The sequence below is a fragment of the Cheilinus undulatus genome, linkage group 3 (genome assembly GCF_018320785.1).
Source record: "Cheilinus undulatus linkage group 3, ASM1832078v1, whole genome shotgun sequence".
In the NCBI taxonomy this organism is placed as follows: Eukaryota; Metazoa; Chordata; class Actinopteri; order Labriformes; family Labridae; genus Cheilinus; species Cheilinus undulatus.
In genome coordinates, this window is record NC_054867.1 from 39,491,905 (window position 1) to 39,513,561 (window position 21,657).

At 39.7% G+C, this 21,657-nt stretch overlaps 1 protein-coding gene across 4 annotated transcripts in view; it reads left to right on the top strand.

Annotated features, from left to right (window-relative positions):
- Positions 1-21,449, top strand: part of LOC121528659 (ras-related protein Rap-1A-like) — a 34,507-nt gene extending 13,058 nt beyond the window's left edge. For all 4 annotated transcript variants that reach the window (XM_041816198.1, XM_041816206.1, XM_041816222.1 and 1 more), the window contains exons 2-8: positions 33-121; positions 986-1,054; positions 1,368-1,424; positions 2,596-2,736; positions 7,936-8,079; positions 8,803-8,928; positions 20,421-21,449. In XM_041816198.1, the coding sequence (XP_041672132.1) occupies positions 65-121; positions 986-1,054; positions 1,368-1,424; positions 2,596-2,736; positions 7,936-8,079; positions 8,803-8,892 (558 nt within the window). In that variant the 5' untranslated portion in view covers positions 33-64 and the 3' untranslated portion in view covers positions 8,893-8,928; positions 20,421-21,449. The remainder of the gene's footprint in view (positions 1-32; positions 122-985; positions 1,055-1,367; positions 1,425-2,595; positions 2,737-7,935; positions 8,080-8,802; positions 8,929-20,420) is intronic.
- The last annotated feature ends 208 nt before the right edge of the window (positions 21,450-21,657 follow it).

Sequence of the window (21,657 nt, forward strand, 5' to 3'; positions counted from 1 at the left end):
CCTCCCCTCCTCTTCCCATTTGTCCTGCGCAGATTGTTGGGCTGTCCGGTGAAGCAAACCCGCCATGCGTGAATACAAGCTAGTGGTGTTAGGCTCTGGAGGTGTGGGCAAATCCGCTCTGGTGAGTATTCCCTCCTGAACTGAACTCCTTCCTGACCCCCCACCTAAAGACTGTTTAACACCTCTGCAGTTTGTTTCCTCAACACTTTGTTAGACTGTCAGTTAAACAGCAAGAAACCCAATTTGCTTCAAAGTTTTTAGAGAAAATTGATGTTCATTTATGTCACAGGGAGCTACAAGAGCTGCAGATTTAAATTTCCCTTTTCTCATTTATCACTGGAACTCTTTCTGTTTTGGCTTTGACTACTTAAAGGCAACATGCTTCTGTTTCTCTGCAAGTGTTTACACCTTCTAGCCTAGTATTATAATTTATTGTTCTTTAAGACCATCGCTAAAAGATTGTTTATTTCAGTCTCACTGCATGGATTATGATATTGATCGCATTTTCTTTAGGCTGATAAAGAACAGGAAGAAAATGCTAAACTTCTTAGTATTATGTTGTTCTGACAATGTTGTGAGGGAGTCATGAATGTCTATGTGATGGTTCGTGCCTGCTAAGCTAACTTCTACCAGGTGTCAGGTTAATCCCTCAAACTGGCAGGCTGACATGTTTACACCTCGAAGATTCAGTCGGTTGAACTCATCTGCCCCTAATGTAGACCTCCATGAGCCCAGTCCTTGAAATAGCAAAGTCCTCTCTTCGACTCTTTATTTTCTTTTTGTCATGTGCTGAGAAAAAGATTTCTTTTTCCTGCATCCTGAATGGCAAAACCATCAACATCTTTAATATCCCTCAGGGCTGCAGTGCTTCCACATCAAGGAAACATGGCACTTCAGCCATATTTGCCACTCAGGATGTTTGTGTTCTTATGACACAGGGGTCACATTGAGCTGACGTGCGCTTGCTCTGTGTCTTCTCTTACAGACAGTTCAGTTTGTACAGGGAATCTTTGTGGAAAAATATGACCCAACAATAGAAGACTCGTACAGAAAGGTGAGTGTCCCTGGAGGGGGGAGAGAGGGAGACGGAGTGGGGGAGAGGAATGAGCTGATTGTTAGCAGCTGCTCTGCAGGTTCACGTCATGATATTGTGCTCTTTTTTTTCCCCTCATCTGTCCCCCTCTCTTTGTGTTACTTTCTTTGTCTTCCATTTCTCTCTTTACATCTATTCTTGTCTTCTAATCTCACCTCTCTGTCTTTGTTTTTCTTTTTTTAATTGTCTGCACCGTTTTAAATATAATGTGCTTTCTGACCTGATATGAAGCCTTTTATTATCTGAATCTCATGCCCTTTTCTTCCTTTCACAGCAAGTGGAGGTAGACGGGCAGCAATGTATGCTTGAAATTCTTGACACAGCGGGCACAGTAAGTGAACTGGACACCACTGACATCTCTGTTGATACCCTGTTAGACTGTATATAAGGACCCCTGAGTTGCTGTATTGAACACTGACATTTTGACTGTAAGGCTGGTTGGTCGGCCAGTTTGAATAGTCTCAATAAATAACTTCCTCTATGAGGTTGGCATTTGTGTCTATAAATAAAATGTCTAGACAGCTATCAGATTCACTTCTATGATGTGCTGTGCAGATATTTTAGCTATTATTAAAGGATAGTCCATCTGATCCCTCAAAAATTGTTGTATTGTCACTATTTGTGAAAACAAAGATCAGGTTTGTGTGTCACTTAGCTAAAATGGTGAGGACGAGACTGTCCATTTGCAGATAAATCTATCAGTATTCTGTTAATTTGATAAAGCATGTTGGGCTCTTTGATTTTCTAGAATCTCAGCTCTCATGGCGTCACAGCTGAGGAGATGTTGGTCCATTGGTACTTGAACTGGCTGACAGCATTTAATGATTGCCCTGTTTACATTTGAAATCAATGATCCGTCTTGGGCATTCAGATAAGATTTTGTTTCATTAACGCTGAAATATTTAGTATGGTGTCCTCCATATCAACAATATTTATGTTCCACATACTTTACACATCAACCCCAAAGATCCTGTATGAGCTGGACATTTTTTAATTGAGCAGAAGCTGGTTTGTCATATTTTTTTAGTCTCAAATGTACATGTAATGCTTTTGGTAAAGGGTTAATTTGGCTGATCTAATATGGTAAATATTATTTATACCTTCCTAACACCACTGCTAAAGGATTTTACTCCAAACACAGTGCTCAAAGTCTTTCCTTTAGGTGTAGCTTGCCTTTTGCTGGTAGAAGCATACCATAGAGTGTTTGTGTTGTTTATATGTTGCTGGTGAAGAAGCAACATACATGTTCACATTTGTCTCTAGTGGATACATCAAAGTGTGCTGACAGTCTACTTGCACTTTACAGAGAGGTGTGAGGGCTTTTGAAGCTATAGCCATAGATCCTGATATTCCTCTGCACTTAAACCACATATCAATCCTGGAGGAGGTCACACTAATATGACTTCTGTTACATGCTTTGGTCTTTAAGAATAAATGTGCAACAGTTATAGAACTCCAGAGAGCATATGACTGAGCCTTTTGTTGTTTCTTCTGCTGTGTAGGAGCAGTTCACAGCAATGAGGGACTTGTACATGAAGAACGGCCAAGGCTTCGCCCTGGTATACTCTATCACAGCACAGTCCACCTTCAATGACCTCCAGGACCTGAGAGAACAGATTCTACGAGTAAAGGACACAGAGGATGTAAGTAAACGGCGTGCACACAAAAGTTGAATTCATGATTTTTATTCTTCATCATGGCTGAATGGGTTGTAGAGACAGAAAGTAGTACAGATAGGTTATAACCAGCAGCACCACCACTTCTCAGCCGCCTACATTGTTCTCAACCAGATTGCACTGTTGCTATGGATACCATTCAACACCGTTCACTGGATCTTGTTCTACAAAATAGTAATAGCTTGACATAATGCAGATAGTGTCACATTATTGTGCTTGTGTTGTCTGTAGAGTAAAAACAATGAGAAAGCACTTAGTGAGATTTGTTTACTCTGTGTAGCCTAGCATTAGCTGTTATTAGCGTCACTTAGGTCCCTGCGGTTTGATTACTTCATCTGTGTTTATCACGGACAAGGAGCCACAGCCCAAACTTAACTAAGAGTCCAGTAAAAGAAAAAGAATGGTCTATATCTGACCAGCTAAATTTCCAACCCTGAGTTTTTCATTTTATTCATACAATATAATTTTTTTTCCCTTGTGGTCTGGCTGTCAGTTTGGATCTGTGACTGTGCACATAAAAAGAGGATGTGTCATCTCATTAGTTTGCTGTTTGTCAAAAGCACATTTCCATATTTCTGTATCTCTGGTCAGATTGTGAGGCTGTTGAGTGAGAAAGCCCTCCATCCCCTCTCTGGTTGGGGCTGATAGTGCGTCAGCAGGATTTGAGATGCCCTTTTTTGGTGATCTCTGGAGAGAATGAACGTTACCATAACCCTCTCTCTCTCTCACTCCTTAATTCTTACTCCCTCTTTCTGTTCCCTGTCAACTATCTCCATAGCCTTTCTGCAGCCTGGCATAGATGAGTTTTCTCTCTGTGTTTCTTCTGGTCGATCTCTTGGCCTCCTTTCTTCTCTATCTGTGCCAGTATTCTCCTGTGCCTTTTGTTTTGACTGGCTTTTTCATCACCTTTTGCTCCCTCCTCTCTTCTAAGGCCAGCCCTGTGGTCTTACTGTGGTCTGGCACTCTGTGTGGGTGATTGGACTGTCAGGGATGATGTGCAAGGAAAGCCTCAGCTCATCAAAAGCACACAGGATTGTGAGGCTGTGGTACTTCATTAGAGCCTCCGCGGTTAGAGAGCTGAGGTTAGCCTCAGGCTAACAGATGGATCGCAGGATCAGTGGCTCCTTTAACATGCAAGGAAACAGTTATTGCTCTTTTCTTCTCAAACTGTGCTCCCTTTAAACATCTTAACATTTGTGATTATCTTGTTATTACCTGTACTCTGTCTGGTATCAGACTTAAGTGATTCAGGTTTTTACCTCTGATGGCTGTGACATCTGTTTATCTTTCTTTGCCCCGTGCAGGAATGCACAACCAAAGGAAATGCTTAAAATGTCTTTGTTTTTCCATCCACATGGACTTATTTATTATTCCGAGAAAGCTTTTTAAGCATTTTCAGAGCGAAAACAGGCATTGTCGTTGCAGCTACAGCTGTTCTTCTTCTCAGCTTGTCCACGCACCATTTGCTGCAAAGCTGGCAAAATGCACAGACCTACTTACTATTGCCAAGCTCATTTAAAAAAACCCTTTAATGACTATGCATTAGGCACAGTAGGGCCAAAATTCCACAGCTCTTAAAAATGTCATTATGAGTGAAGAACAATGTAAGTGAGCAGTCAGCGATATATTAAAGCCCACTTCCCGTACTTCCTTCCCCATTTTTTTATGTAAAAGAGGTCTTGTGACTTTTCTGGGCCATCTACGTCTCTTCTTGTGTGACTTGGATGCTACTAATGCTTGACTCCATGTTTGTGACTCACTGCTCCATTTGCAACGACTGGCTCCATTCATTTACTCCCCCTGTTCTGTGCTCCCAACAATCCAGTCTGTAGCATGCCAGTGTGGGCGGGACAGGACCTGTCTGTAGCATGTTAACAACGTCTGAACAGATTCTCTGTGGGCTGCGTGGATTCTTCAAGTAGGCTAATGCTGCCTCATGTGCTGCTGACACTGAACATTTTTCTTTCCCTTGCATACCTCTCGTCCTACCATCCCTCTCTCTGTCCCTCTCTCTCTCCATCTTTTCATCCCAGCTTGGCTCAGAGTTTGTGTTAGGAGGGCATACCACCAATTCTCCCAGGACCCCTTGGGAGAAATGTCGTTCAGCAGTCCAGAGTGAGGGCTTGTTTGGATATCAAACATCAAGCAGCAACCTCCATGGGGTTAATCTAAACATCGCAGCTTCCTGTCGTCTGCCCCTCAGCCCAGATAGAGCCAAGAGAGAAAAGAGCCTGCAGTGATCACTTTGGGCCTTCAAACATTTTACATTTTCTGGAGCCCTTACTGCTGTCAAAAAAATCAGCCTTTGAACAGTAGTATTGCGGGTGGGATGGGGTAGTTTGGGGCAAGTTTGTGCATGTCAGGATTCTAGCATATTTCTAACAAATATCCAGTTTTGCCAGATCACCTCTGGGGGCTGTTTCTAGACAAGAAGAAGTCAGGATTTCCCATGCACTGATTTATAACTTGCAAGCCCACTCTAAATAGATCCGTACTTCCAGATATATTATTTGTGCTTGTTGTGCTGCATGCAGAATTTCCCACTACTTGATTGTGTATCTTGCTTGCTAAGCTTTCCCACAAACTCAAATATCCTGCAAGCCTCTCAAAACCTGAGACATAAAAACACAAAAACTCCTCCTCAAATTTGAGCCCTTTTCTGTTGTCAATACTGTTAAAATGTGGGTGGTATAGTAAAGCCAAGCTTAAATGTGAAAGAACACTGCATGCTGAGTGAAGGCAAGCACCCACACACGGACACACAAACAAACAGTCTCACACTATCATGTAATTCCAGAGAGCAGCCGGAGCGTGGAATCCAGCTGAAACGTTCGAAAACATTCAGGAAGGAAAGCGATGTTATCCCGGCTGGGCGGGGCTGCCATCACTTCCTCCGGGCCAGCGTGCTCCCTAGATAGCCGGTCAGGAAACAGCAGGCAGGATGAGACGCATCCCGACACCCTGACTGCCCCCGTCTTTGCCCGCTGTGACAGTTAGAGCTGAAGTTTTTACCCAGAATATTCTCTCTTCCTCAGAAAGTTTTTTGTTTTGACCTTGGCTGTTGAAACATCTGACTCAGGGCCCAGAAAGCAGAAGTGTTGGCAGTTTGGGAGATTCCAAAACCATCTGCACTTCTTGTCAGTGACAGTTTTTTTCTGTAGTGTTCTTTTACATTTCAAATGATTTCCTATTCCAGAAAATAAAACTGAAAACTGCAGTCATTGCTAGTTTCTATTGATTCTTTAATCTCCTCTGCCACTGTTGTGTAACCTCAATGACTTTCCTTCCTTCCCACAGGGATCAATTGATTTCATTGATTGTCTTTGTGACAATCTAATCTAGCCTTCAAATTAGAACTAATAGACTGGTAGTTGTTTGTAATTATGTGTCCACTCTCCTACTGTGAGGATGCACATGAATAGAGCCTTTGTTGAAAAGTATTGTACTGCTATCACTTACATGTACACCCCTAGTGCTGAATACTTTAATGTCTCCTTTGTTCCATTTTTGGAGGATAAACACAGAATTCACTACAACAGCTGTTTTTTATTGTACTCTCTTGGATCTTTTTTCAGATCCAAGAGAGTAAAGAAAAAATCCATTAAGTAAAATTGAATATTCTGTTTAGAATCACTGAACTATTAATAAATGCAAATACAATATTATCAAATTTTCTTAACCTGTAACAGCCCTCTCTTTTGTCTCTCTTACTGTTATTTTTATGATTTGGCTTTTCATCTGCATAAAACTGCAGTTTCTGTAATATACAAGTGGGGTTCAAACGGCATTACTCACACTTAGTAGTAAGCAGCTGCCTGAAGCCTTCATTCTCCGCAACGCTGAACGATTTAAGTCTTTGCAAATAAAGCATAAAGTTCTGCTTATGACCTTCTGATCCTTTTTTGGGGGGGGGGGGATTTAAACTTAAAGCATCATTCAGTGCTGGATGTGAAAGCACAAAATGGCTGGGTCTAACAGCCTAGCTGCTGATGCCAACTCCTGATATGCATGGTTTCCTGTCATGTGTAGATGAAGATTGCTGCAGTATTTTACCTTGTTTTTGCATAGCTTGCATACAACATTACTCATGACTAACCCACAACTTTCTGGTGTTTGAAGAAGCTTGACATAATCCTGTATCTTTGCATTTAGTCGTGCCGACAGCAGAGGGACTTCATCATCTATGATACTGATTGAGGTGTGCCTTGCATCAAGTAGTTTAGTGTCTGCTGCCACCCAATAAGTGTTTGTTAACTGCATTGCAGGGGATGTGCATTTTAAATCTGCAGTCACTGCATTTAAGGCCATTTCAGTTTTGTAACATCTGTATTGATAGGCGTATAGGGGAGTGGCTTGGGATGTCCATACTGATTTTCTCAAAGCAGGCATGATGCACTGTCAGACCAGGGCTAAAGGGTTAAAATTAGTATTGTATTTAGAAATGGATGACAGCAAACTAAATGAAGTGATAAATTTATCAGGCATTTATTTATACTGATTGATCTTGTTTTCCGTCACATGCATTGCATATAAAAATAAATCGGAACAAGATGCTTTTAAAGCTTTGTGTACTAAAATAAACACTGCAACATCTGTGTAAAAATCTGTTCCATCAGTTTGTCTTGAGGATTATTTCATATTAGATTTTTATTGAAGCCACAAGTGTTCAAAATTATTGCTTCATCTGGAAAGTACCATTTTTTGCACCTCCATTGTTACTTTTATGTGCACAACTTCAGTGGCCATCAAAGCAGGTCAAGCCAGCTATGTACATCGGCTAGTTTTGGATCGTCAGTTGATAAGGATGAACATTTTTCTGGAATTCGTAGTTCCAATTGTTCTCACTGAAAGATCAGTATTTCACCTAGTAGTTAACATCGTTCTCATCTCATCCTTAGTTTCCTTCTAATTTCTACTCTAAAACAATTTTTTCTTGATTTTCATCTCTTTCAGTGCTTCTTTGCTTGCAATGCTTCTTTTACATTTATTTCCTCCTGCTCTCCGATCTTTGTGTTATTTTTACTTACCTATTTTCTTGTCACTTCTAACTAATAGACACATGTGTTGAAAACTTTTTTATTAACACATAAAATATGTTGTATTTGTCTCCACGGGGTAGAAGTGAGCATCTTGCCTCCAAGTTAGAATATATACCTGTTTCCTCAGGTGCCGATGATCCTGGTGGGGAACAAGTGCGACTTGGAGGATGAGCGTGTGGTCGGGAAGGAGCAGGGCCAGAATCTGGCCAGACAGTGGAACCACTGTGCCTTTTTAGAGTCCTCTGCTAAGTCAAAGATCAACGTCCTCGATGTAAGTATGCACAAAGACAGCAGTGTTTCCCAATAAAGAAAATACATTTGCAAACCCCCAGGTATGTTTACAGCCACTCAGCTACAATTGCAGAGCATTTTTTTCTTTTTTTTTTAATTTTTGGTATCCCACATGTGAGACACATTGGCTAGCATGTCCCTCCTGAAAATGGTGATTCAGGTGTAATGTATCGCAGCTTCTTGTGCCATCATTTTAACACTTTTTTTCAGCTTCTTGCAGCTAGTATTAAAATACATGCCTGCAGTCAAGGGTGATGGTCATGATATGCTGCCTCTTCAATAATAAGTCTCCTGCTATGAAAATAGAATGTTGAGTAAAAATATTAAAAAGCTGAGCGATGTTATTTGGGCCTGATAATACATTATGCATACTGCTGATAAATATACATTGTAAAAAATCTCTTCTCCTTAATAGCCAACATTATATTACCTTTACGTGTGAACCAGTAAATTCATCAGTTTTGTGTTGGGTTAACAAAAGATCTGTGTTGTTTACCTGAGATGCAGAAAGTAGTAGGCTAAACTGGATTAAACCTACCTGCCCGTGCTTCATTATCAAACTTATTGTGAACGGCACAAATCCATTTAGTGATGCAGCTTTGTTGAAAGCTGCCACACTGTGTTAGGACCTGCCTGAAAGGAATCGATGGTTCTACCTCTGACAATAACAAATCTTTTTTCTTTTTGTTGTGCCTTTTCTCAGATCTTCTATGACCTGGTCAGACAGATAAATAGGAAAACGCCAGTGGAAAAGAAGAAGGCGAAAAAGAAATCCAACTGTGTCCTGCTTTAAAGTCCCCCTCCAGCCCCTGCAGCAGCTCTGAGCCAGGTGTGTGAGCGTGCGTGTAAAATTTCATAACACAGTGTTAGTCATAAAGGCCAGTGGCTGACATATTTCTCTCGTCACTATGCATGTCCACAAGTACGGTTGATTAGTGTTACGTAATAACTTTGATCTTTTTATGTCACTTTAGATAAATCTGCTTACATCAACTGGAGTTTATTACCAGTTTTTTTGCCTGCAGCAAAGCTGAGTTAGATTTATCTGCATAGCAACACCAAGTCGACAGTCCTAAATAGGAAGAACCTAACCACACAGAGACATTTAAAACAACTAGTGAGGGTGAAATTTAGAGGGAGAGCCCCCCCTCCAGGCAGATATGGGTCCAACAAGATACCATAGGAAGAAAATTTAGAAATATGAGTCCTTGGAGAAGCGAAAGTTTACTCTGAGTACCTTACTCTATATGAAATAGTTATATGTGAAAAGGTTTTTGTGTATATTCTCTGTACAGCATCTTGGTGTCTGGGGCATTTTATATTAAGTCTGTATCACGAGTTTAAAATAGTCCAATAAGGAAGTTCTTTATTTGTCAACCAGTAAGTCAAACAGCTTTTTTGTGAATTGCATGTGTGGGACTAAATGTCTTCTCGCTCTCTATAAATACCAGCAGTTGCCATCCTGAGAGACATTGTTGATGCCATTCAGTTTCAGAACCAGTAAACAATTCTGGACAGGCTACCGTCCCCTGAGTCAGCCTTCAAAAGTGAGATGAGCTGTCGTTAACGTGTTCTTTTTATAATCTCAATCCTGTTAAGAGAATAAATGAGTCACTGAATGAGAGCTTAATTAAGATACAGACCTTTGCAGACTGTAACAGCTGGTTATGTTGGAGGAAGGCCTGATCAGTCATCAGGTTGTTTCCTTGGAAAAATCAGTTTCGTTTCTTCTTTCAGAGCATTTTTTTTACATTTTTGGCCGGATACTAGTGATGAGGAAGTCTGAAAACAGGCACGAAAACGAGATTTCCAAAGCCTGAGAAGCCTTCTAAACTGAGAAGAAAGTTATTTATTTTTCAAACCAGCTTTTACTGGTACTTACCAAAGACTATGTCATAGATCATTATAAAAACTACATATCTGATTACAGCTTGACACTATTTTAAAGCTGCTATGAGACATTTTTTCCTTTTTTGTTTAAATGTAAAGCAGACATTTCCATTTGGCCAAATTTCAGAATTAAACCATTATATAGATATGACTAGTTTATCTTTGTTTGAAACATCAATGATGTATTAACTTTGAGCACCTGTACGGAGTTTTTAGCTGGCATTAAATTAATATGGATCTTTTTGAATGACTTAGAAAAGCAAATGAGATCATCAGTAACAAAGTAGATCTTTTCCATAAAGTAATTTTGATGCCTGTGACTGCTGCTGTGGAGTAGGTGTCAGAAGAAGTGTTTACAGCAAGCTGCTAAACAACTGTTTCTTTATATTTCCCTTGAGGATTTTTGCCTTTAATAGAGGATTGGATAGTGAATAGAGTTGTGAAAGTTGAGAGAGAGAGTGGGAAATGATTAGTGAGAAAGGAGCCACAGGCCAGAATAAAACCAGGGCCGCTCGCTTCGAGGACAACAGTCTCTGTACTTGGCGTGTGTGGACATTACCAAAAGGCTTTCAGCCCCCTTGAACAGCCCTTTTTAGCTTTTCCATAGCAGAAGGCTTTTTCTTAAATGTTCCTTACACATTAAGACAAAATCAGTTAAGGTGGCCTTGAGTTGCTGAAATCAAATCATACTATACAGGTGCATCTTAAAGAATTAGAATATTATGAAAAAGTTCAATATATTTTGTCACTCTTTTCTGAAAGTGAAACTGTGGAAACTTCACACTGGACTTCAAGCAACGTGGATTCTGAGCCTCTCCACTCCTCCTCCAGACTCTGGGACCTTGAAGAGTGGAGAGGCACAGAATCCATGTTGCTTGTAGTCCAGTGTGAATTTTCTACAGACAGTGATGATTTGGGCTGCCATGGCATCTGCTGGTGTTGGTCCACTGTTTTCTGAAGTCCACAGTCAACGCAGCTATCTACCAGGACATTTTCGAGCACTTCATGCTTCCTTCTGCTGACAAGCGCCATGGAGATGCTGATTTCATTTTCCAGCACCCGCCCACACTGCCAAAGGTACCAAAATCGGGTTCAATGACCATGGTGTTACTGTGCTTGACTGGCCAGCAAACTGGCCTGACCTGAACCCCATAGAGAATCTAGGGGGTATTGTCAAGAGGAAGATGAGAGACACCAGACCCAACAATGCAGATGACCTTAAGCCTGCTATCAAAGCAACCTGGGCTTCCATTACACCTGAGCAGTGTCACAAGCTGATCGCCTCCATGCCACGCTGCATTGATGCAGTATTTCATGCAAAAGGAGGCCCAACCAAGTATTGAAGCACAGAAATGACCATACTTTTCTGAAGCCTGACATTTCTGTTTAAAACATCCTTTTTTATTGATCTTATGTAATATTCAAATTTTTTGAGACACTGAATTTTGGGTTTTCTTATCTGTAAGCCATAATCATCAACATTTCAAGAAATAAAGGTTTGAAATATTTCACTCTATGTGTAACAAGTCTATATAATACATGGGTTTCACTTTCAGAAAAGAGTGACAAAAAATATTGAACTTTTTCATGATATTCTAATTTTTGAGATGCACCTGTAAGTTCCTTTAAGGGACTTAAAATGAATCACAAAGCAATTTTTTATGTAACAGTGAATCATAAAGTTACTATAACATTATCATGCTTATTAACAGCTTATAATGCCTATTAGCAAAGTCCTCGCAGGGTAAATCTCTGTCATCTAGCAGTATATACATCACCATATTGCCCACTTCTAATTTTAGTATCTCACCACATTGACCCACTGTAGGCCATATGTCACATTTGTGCCCCTGAGATTTAACCCCAGTTAACCCCTGGCTCTTAGACTCAGAGTTACAGACAGACTTTTTCCAGCCTGATGTGGAAACTTTCCTTTGAAAGATGAGTTCAGGTTCAGTCAGTTGGGTAAATCATCTGAGAGCTCATGATGTGTATTCAGCCTCACATGGAGTTTCTAGGCCAAATTGGCCAGGGAGAAAAAAGGCCAGAGTTACTTCTCAGAGGAATCCAAGCTGTTGTACTCACAACTTCAAGCTTAAAGTAAAACGAGTGCTACTACTACTAAGTGAGTGGTTTTCAGTAGCAGTGCTAGAAATGAAATAAATGAATGTAGACAGAGAGGTTCTAGCCCTTCATGTGGATTTGATTGATTGTGAGTTTTAAGATAGGAATGATTTGAACTGAGGTCTCAACATTGCTTTTTTAATGTTAGTTGGTGTTTCTTGCTCCTGCAGGAGTTTCTGTACACACTATAACTGCCTTAAGGTTAAGAAAATTTGATTTGACCCTCACCGCTTTTGTCATGGATACAAATGGGCCGCAGGCTTTTTCAAAATGAGCAGTGACACTTTGTCCTTAAACTGAAGGACTTTTGTTCATGCTGTCATTTCTGTAGGTGTCGACCACGCTGAAATGTCCTTGGGCGACACTCTCTTTGCAATGTTCAGTGGGTCTGTCCCGTAGCTGACCTTTTTATCTAAACAAAAAATAACTCCTTTGATAGCAATAAATACATTTTTCACTTATACCACCATGCAGAAGATCATATACTTCATTAATCCCTGAAGAGGAAATATATTACTTACACTCAGCTCTTGAGCATGTTGCACACACAGACTGTCATACATGCACAAACAGGATCTACTTCAAACGCATTAATGGAGGAAGTAAAGCAGTACCTCTCCAGCTACCAGACCAATCTTTGGTCTGACTTGGGTTTGAGCCCATGACCCTCTGGTTCCTGCTCTAAGCCCTTACAGGCTGAGCTACTTTACAAAGTCATATTTTACTACTGAATCTTTTTTAATAGTTTCCTAGCATACCACCGCTACATGAAGCTACTTTGCTCTCTTTCTTAGCATCTCTACATTGACTTAGAAGGCTATAATGTATAGCCTTGGTTCTCAACCGGTGGTTCAGGACTCAAAAATGGGTTGCAGATGTAGCCTTGGAACAAAAATGTGGCAAAAAAAGTCACTGATGTGCTCTTATTTTGAAGGACACGTCTCCATCTCTTTGTTCAGGTTTCCCGCAGATCCTTAAAGGGTCTTGAATTGCACATTTGAAATAAAAAGCTATAAAATGTCTTAAAAAGTATGATTTTTACCAGTGAGAGGTCTTAAATTGTAGAATGCACTTTAAATAAGACATATCCTTATCTAATCTTTGTTTTCTAGCCAGCCTTGTAAGATTTTGATCATCTTCCTCCACACGTTGTTTCATGAATATTCTCCATTATTCAGGGAATTCAGTGTTGGATGTTCTTAATTTCCTGAGGGATGATTCATAGACCCTCTCTGATTTCATCTGACTCACTATGATTTAATAAACTATGTTCTGTTGTAAAACACTAGTCCCTTTGTTTAACATCTGGGCTACCAGATTGCCCAAGAAAAATCATTGAAGTCCACCTGTATTGACAGGTCTTCCCTGACAAAAAGCCTAATTCTGCTTTTGAATAGTTAAACTGTTTAAGATCAGCTCAGCACACCTGTAAAATGTGTTATGAAAAATATCACCATACAACATACTGGTAGAATAGGGGCATTCGTGTGCCAGAAATCATCAAATTTGAACATTTATGACAAAAAATGTATTTTGCCCTATACTTTTTGACATTTCATAAACAGTTCATTAAATCAGAAAATTCAGCCCTGGTCTGATCTACTGAGAAATCTGATTCCTTTCATTTTTGACTGTTTACCCTGCAAAACCTGGTATTCATTTTGCTCAGTTTAGTTCTTAAAAAGGTCTTATGAAGTCTTAAATTTGATTTTTAAAAGTGTGCAGGAACTATGTTTGTTCTGTCACATTTTGTTCTATTTAAAGTCCAAGTTACCCCAGTTTTCATTAAAAAAAAACATTTGGTTATGATTGAAAAATGTTAGAAATTTGGGTTGGAATTTCTCATTAAAGAGGTGGTGATGAGTCCTGATGCTAGACCAGTTAAGATCCACTGATCTATAGAGTATGACTTAAAGAAAAAAAGACTTATTTTCTTGATAAAGTGCTTTGTTTGCTGTCAGCATCACTTGGAAAGTTATTTGTATGAGAAAAAAGAAGACAACTTGCACTTTTTACATGCAAAATAAACATTAAAAGGTTTAGTTTGCTGCAAATTTAGTGCAGTGAAGGGTGAAAATATGCAGTTGTAATGTTACTGTTAAAAAAAACAGTTGTAGCATAAAATGTGCATGTCTGGTGTCAGTAAATAGACTCTTTGTTGTTGACAAATTAAAATGGGTGTAGCTGAACAACCCTCATTTTACAAGCACAGTCCCTCAGAAGCCTTAACAAGCACTGTTAACGCTTAGGGCCATGTTGAATGAACAAAACTTGAGTGCTGCCAAATCAGTGAACCTCAGCAACTTGTAGAGATCTTATTTCTACCTACTTCAGTCACTTTTATCTTCTAGTGGGGAAATAAAAGTGTGATATTGCTTCTAACACAGGATTAGTCAAACAGACAGAACCATTGTGCTGGCCCAGACATCAGGGTCACTAAACCACCCACTGCGTTCCCTGTATGAATCCATCTGTGTTGGTCAGTTACTGGTCCAGTGTGAGAGAGTGGGGCCTCTGTCAGCAGGCCCTGGGGCGTTGTCTACCCTCCTGAAACCCCCCCGTTCACACGCTGGCCAGGCCAATGAACCAACACTAATGGGATTACAGCCCCACTGTTCTACTGCACCCAACACACCACTTGTACACTGCAAAGAGAGAGAGAGAGGGAGAGGTTATGGTGCTAGCCTGGGACAGCACTGAGAGAGAGAGAGTTAATGGGACTTTTCTCTTTATACAACATGGTCATTTTCTAGTTTACTGACCTACTGAGACATCAGTCATTGTAGTGGCTGTCACTGTTCACTGGGGCAGGTAGTAACTGTGCCCTGATACCTGTAAGGAAGGTGTACATGAGGTGCAGACTATTATTTTTAAATTTGTAAATAATTTACTCCAACATTTTTAAAACATCTAAGACTGGGTCAAAATGCAGCAGGTGGGCTATTTCCACCTCAGTGTTTAAACTCAGAATAATGTTTGGTTGGAAACTGAGCTTTTTTCCTTAAACTTTTTAAGTCCAGACTTCAGTTTGGAAGTTTTTTGTACTTTTATTTTATTTTTTTCTTTTGAATTGGACATTCTTGATTCCCCCAGAGGGCAATCTGGTTCACAACAGAGGCTATACACATCATAAAACCTGGTCAAAGTCATAAATACATATAATACATAACTCCCATGGGAGTCATCATGATGGATGGGCAGTGAGATGTTATTTCCAACAGTCCATAATATACATTTAATGGCCACAATACCTACAGCTTACTTTAAAACCTAACTGCCGGTGGAACAAATGACCTCATGTTTCTGTTTGATTTGGCTCTCTTTGCATAAGTAAACCTCCTTCCTATTGTCTAAACTCTGCATGCAGAGGGTGAAGAGAATCTCCCAGTGCAGTCTTTGCCTTCTGAGTGGATCTTACTAGAAAAACATGGCTGAGATCTTAATGTCAGCAATCTTTCAGCAGTGTTTGACAACATTTCCCAGCCAGTTTTTGTTCACTGTCCATTTTTGCTGTTAAATACTTTATAATTGCCTTCTTTTAAATCAGTTGTTTATCTTGTCAAAGCAGCAAAAGCAGTGGCTCATGTTAAGGATCATTTTGCTGTAGTATTAGGTAGCATGTGTAACATCATTTACCTTGACGTAGAACATCTAAATATAAAAATAAACTGTGCACCTTAAAAGAAATGCCTGTCAGTGGACTACTACAGAATCCTAATGTGTCCAGAATGTATGAGTCATTCAGCTTTCAGCTTCAGGACTTAGCTGTAGTTTCTTGTGAATTTAATAATATAATTTGCTTAGTGTGAAAACCTCAGTCCATCAGAGATTTTACTAAACAGAACTGTATCAATGGTTCCCAGTGCTCAGCCACACAAAGATTCAGTATGTTTGCATGTAGTAAGAAAAAGTCAGATCATGTTAATGTGATTGAAACTGGATTCTAAAATGCACATGAACTTGTTAGTTTGACTCAAAGCATACAAAATGAAACTTTTAAAAGTTAAACTGATGTCTACATAATGTGGTTGCTTCAACACTTCTGGGAAGGCTTTCCACAAGGTTTAGGAGTGTGTTTCTGGGAATTTTTGACCATTCTTCCAGAAGCGCATTTGTGGGATCACACACTGATGTTTGCCGAGAAGGCCTGGCTCTCAGTCTCCACTCTAATTCATCCCAAAGGTGTTCTATGGGGTTGAGGTCAGGACTCTGTGCAGGCCAGTCAAGTTCATCCACACCAAACTCTCTCATCCATGTCTTTATGGTCCTTGCTTTGTGCACTGGTGCACGTCCATGCTGGAACAGGAAGGGGCCATCCCCAAACTGTTCCCACAAAGTTGGGAGCATGGAATTGTCAAAAATCTCATGGTATACTGAAGCATTTAGAGTTCCTTTCACTGGAACTAAAGGGGCCAAACCCAGCTCCTGAAAAACAACCCCACACTATAATCCCCCCTCCACCAAACTTTACACTTGGCACAATGCAGTCAGACAAGTACCATTCTCCTGGCAACCGCCAAACCCAGACTCGCCTATCAGATTGCCAGATGGACAAGCGCAATTCATCACTCCAGAGAACGCGTCTCCACTGCTCTAGAGTCCAGTGGCGGTGTGCTTTACATGACTGCATCCGATGCTTTGCATTACGCTTGGTGATGTATGGCTTGGATGCAGCTGCTCGGCCATGGAAACCCATTCCATGAAGCTCTCTACGCACTGTTCTTGAGCTAATCTAAAGGCCACATGAAGTTTGGAGGCCCTCAGATTCCCAGATAGGAATATTTCCTTGATTTTCTTTGACTTTCCTCACTCAACATAACTTGTTTACTGGCTTTACAAAGCAGAGATAGTTGTGCATGAATATCATATCCATGTTTAAATGTTGTTATGGTGTGACTTGGCTGTCAAAGGCTTGTCTAAAGAAAGCACCACACGTCTGTTTATATGCATTTGAAATAAAAGCAAAGATGCCTTATTTTTTCAAGGAGAAACTGAAATTCACAGGGCAGATAATTTAATTTTTTAAAGGTTGCAGTGTGGACACCGAGTGTGCGATGCAGCGTTACATCTGACGCATGTTGTGTGGACATGGTATTAATCAAACCAAAACTGGACTTAGTGTTTCCATGCCTGCCTTTAGGCTGAGGTTGATTAGCATTAATGCTTAGATTATCAGAAGTTAATTTACAGTCTGCAATCAGATATCACTGTAAGTTAGAGGGATACAGTGCATTGCATTTGCATGCATTTTGTATACAGTTTATACAAAAATGTAAAGAGCTGTAGAATGTGTCCATGTTTTCACCATTTATCTGAACAAACAGCAGCTTTGCTTACTCTGTTAGCTGACTCTTTTGTCGGCTGTTAGGCAGAATTGTGGTTGTTACATGTTTCCAAATTGTGTCTTTAAATCAGTTTCAGAGTATGATTTTTCACTGGGGTAGTCATTTTTTTGTAAGCTCTGATAATGACGCTGTTGCCAAAACAAACAACTGGACCAAGTTTAACAGATATGGTATTCTCCTGTAGGTACGCATTATTTAAATCCTACCCTATTAAACTCTGTTATCATAACACCATCTCTATTATTGTGAATACCTGCAAATCATTATCCTGGGAATCTTTCCCAAGCATCTCATAAGAATGTGGTTTGACCACAGAATAAACCTGGAAAATGAGTCACAGCTGGGAGATCTTTCCTTGCTCTGGGGGTCCACCAAAGAGGTGGACAGATCTCTTCCACCTTTCCACCTGTGCTCTCTTTAAGCATCCCCTGAGGAGCTTAGCAGACTGTCTCATGCAGCTCAGAGGGAGGGATCAGTGGACTGTGTGAACCCCGGCAGCTGGTCTCAAGTAAGGAGCAGAATCGAAGAAAAGATTTCACTCAGAGCTATCTTTAACTTTAGCCTTAAACACCACTGAGTCTCCAGGGAGGAGAGAGGAGTTGTAAGTGAACATTGCATCTTCCCTGCAGGTCTTACCTCCTGATCTTAGACTGATCTCTACAAGACATTAAGTGATGTATAGAAAAAGATAACCTCTATCAAAATGAGGAGCATGTTTCTTCAAAATACAAGGTGTAGATCAGATGATCTGTTTTAAGGGTCCTTGGTTGATCCTGAACTTTGACTCATGAGCCAAAAAACTTAAGGACAAAAAGTACACATAATAAATAAAAGCATTTAGCATTTTGTTTTTCAGATTGAAATAGCAAGGGTAAAGGTTATGTGCCAGCGATCCCAGGATGCTTTGTGAATAACAGTGCAAACCAGGAAGGCCACTTCTTTATCCTAAATTCATTCATGAAACGTTAATAGTGGTTTACTGTTTAGTAAATACACCTCATAGAGGGCAGTTAGTATTGAACAGAGTAAGTAAAAAGTAAGCAGTGCCAGTGGGCAGAGCTGAGCAATGCTATGCGTCATCTTCTTTTATTGTTTTGGTTACTGTGTAATTTAGATAAGATTTGTATAGTTGAAACAGTATTGGAAAAAACAACTGTGTGTTGTGCAATGTGTACAGTACAGCAGAGACCTACATTCACCATACTAGCATGTGTTTTGAAGGACAACAACAGAACAGTGACATTTTCAGACTATGGCTACAGTAAAAACTCTTGCCTCCCAGTATTTTCAGTACAGTGGGCTTAATTTGTTTTTCCCTCCAGTTTTCCTCTTAAATATGTAATGTCATTGGTTGGCCACTAGAGGGCATCAACAGCCAATGATGCTCTGATAATACTGTGGGGAAAAATATTTAAATATATGTATCCTTTAGTTCATTTATTAATTTTCATTGTTGTTTATTTGTTTTGAAGGGGGCCGATAATTCTAACTTTTGTCATGGTTTCTGCCTCTGAACTTTATTTCTTCACTGCTTCTTTCTTTTTTTTGCCTTCCGTTAAAATAAATCAGAAAGTAGAATTATGCATTGGTAAAGAATGGGGGGTGGAAATGGATTGTTAAAACATCACAATTCAATATTCAAGTTGTTTTTAGTTGGACACAAGTAGCTTTATTTCTCCCCCTTATGTATCGCCCTTACTTTGAACACAAACTCATTCAGATCATAAATCACAAATGGATATTTATATCTACATCACAAGCATTAAAATGTGTGCACAAACACTCTTTAGAAACAAAATATGCCAACTTAAACTTTTGTAAATTCAGTTACTCTACATTATCTTTCACCTACTTGATCTTGTTTTCCCCCACATTTTCCCTACTTTCTCACATACAGCAGTCAGTGCAAACTTTGTTTGTATCCTGCTTCTCTGTACAACTTCTCTCTTTATACAAATTGTGTTTTTATTTGTTTGATTTTCTGCTTTAAAAAATGCTGACTATGCCCCGAACAACACATTCTGTCACTATTAAAATTTAATATGGCGTGACATTGAGTAGGTAGTACATTTCAGATATGCAGTCTGTATATGGGGGAAATCCCCAGATGTATACTAGATTTTTAAATTATGTTAAGGGAGCACACTGGCCAACCCACATAAAATCTTGATAAATTACACTCAAACTGCTGCATAGCTGATTAAATATTAGAAACATTCTTATTGTTATTTAATTCTATTTACAGACCAATGGTTATGCAAAATTGTTTCTAGCTTAGCCACTGGAGCTCAGACCAGAAATACATCGGCAATTACGTCACATGGTGTAGAGATGATGGGCCTCTAGTATGGTGGAATGGCATACTAACTACTAACTGTAACTTAGTAAGCAGTAATCATTTGCACAAGTTTTGGGCATTTCGTGTGCTAAGGATTCATCACAGGTTTGTTACTCGGCAGCCAAGGTGAAACTCAGTGGCTTCTCCTTTGTCCTGGGCTTTTCCCCCCTTGTTAATCGCCTAGAGACTGTTAGTGGTTTTTAGGCCCTTGGGACATCCACAGCATGACCAGGGGCTCATGGCAAGCCTACCCAAGCCATGCTTACTCACCACATCCACCCCTTACTCCACCCTAAAGATGTGGACTTTGTTAGTTTTTCAACAGAATATTTTCCCATGCCCCTGGTAATATTCAAGGACATCCAGCGCATGGCCTGGGTTGTGTTGATCCTCCTTCCTGCCTGTCGTTGCCCTCAGGCGGGCCTACTCACTTCTACACACCTTACTTCAGCCTCAGTTTTGGCCAAAACATGCCTTAAAGTTCTGCAAAGTACTGTGTATGTTAAAGTCATAGTAAAAGTAGTAGTTGTAGTGTGCAGTATGTGGTTTCAGACCTGGCCAGTGTTCTGTGAATAGTGCATAAACTAAAAGATAAAGTCTTGAAATGGTTGTCATCTCTTCCAGAAATGCTGTAATGAAGAACTGTTGCCCTGATTGGAACGTGCCAGCATTCCAACAGCCCCCCTCCCCCAACCCCCCCGACCTCCATCAGCCATAAACGGTGAATCAGCTGACTGAACTGCTCCTATCAAAGACGAGGACGACCTACACAAGAGAGAGAGAGAGATGGAGAGAGTAAAGAGAGAGAAAGACAGTAAGCGAGAGAGAAGACTCTCGCCTCCGAGGACCTTCCTCTGTGTCTCAGTTTCAGTGTGAACCCTGAATGGACAGTCTCCATTTCTGCACCAACAAACAAACACAAACTTATGATGATAAAAGCCTCTGAAGTAAAGAAAAAAGTGTCCAAGAGCCACCACCAAGGCCAGAGAGCAGCCCCTTGTATTTTCATTGATGACAGTTAAACAAAAAGAAAAATAACGTTTAAAGAAGGAAAAACAGAGCTAGAACTTCAGTATTTTTCATCTTTTTTCAATATCAATATCGTATTTGAACGACATGGAAGTTGACCTCTTTAGTTGTATGATTATAAATATTCTTCAAAAACGAGCATGAAAAAATGCATCAGTTATTAAGTGTAGATGTTTTCAAGTGAAATCAAGTGGAAAAGTGAGAAATTTTTTATAGCCATACACCTATTCTCCATGCCTGTCATGTCAGTGATGATAGATCAAGGTCTATGATATGTATTATTATTATTTTTATTATATATATTTTTTTCTTTGTTCGCCCTGTTGTTCATGGACTTCTCTTCTGCAAATATCTCTCTCTGATGTGACTTAATTTTATACTCAGTCACTGGGATTTCATAGCTCCCATAATATATTCTAATGCCATTTTTTGCATAATAATGCTTCAGAAAAAAATGGGTCTTTTATAGAAGAAATATGGGGAAAAATAAGGATTGATTTCTATGTCTCTTGAAGCTGAAATATATTATACTAAACCAACTCTAATAATGCTTCTTGTGTTTTTCTGTCAATGATGTTCCAGCTTTTATGGATTATTAAAGTACATTTTAGTACATTTTCATTATATTGGTCAATGTATTTTTGTGAATTAAACTTTTATCCAAAGCTCATTTGACTTATTTGACAAGAGTGAAATTTAAAACTTCATGTTGATCAAAAAGAAGGATTGCATTGGAACAGTTTGTTAGCTGTTAATTAACTATTGATTGTATACAGTAAAACCAGCCGGTTCACTGATCAATAGAAGGTGAAGGACAGTATACTTTCACAGT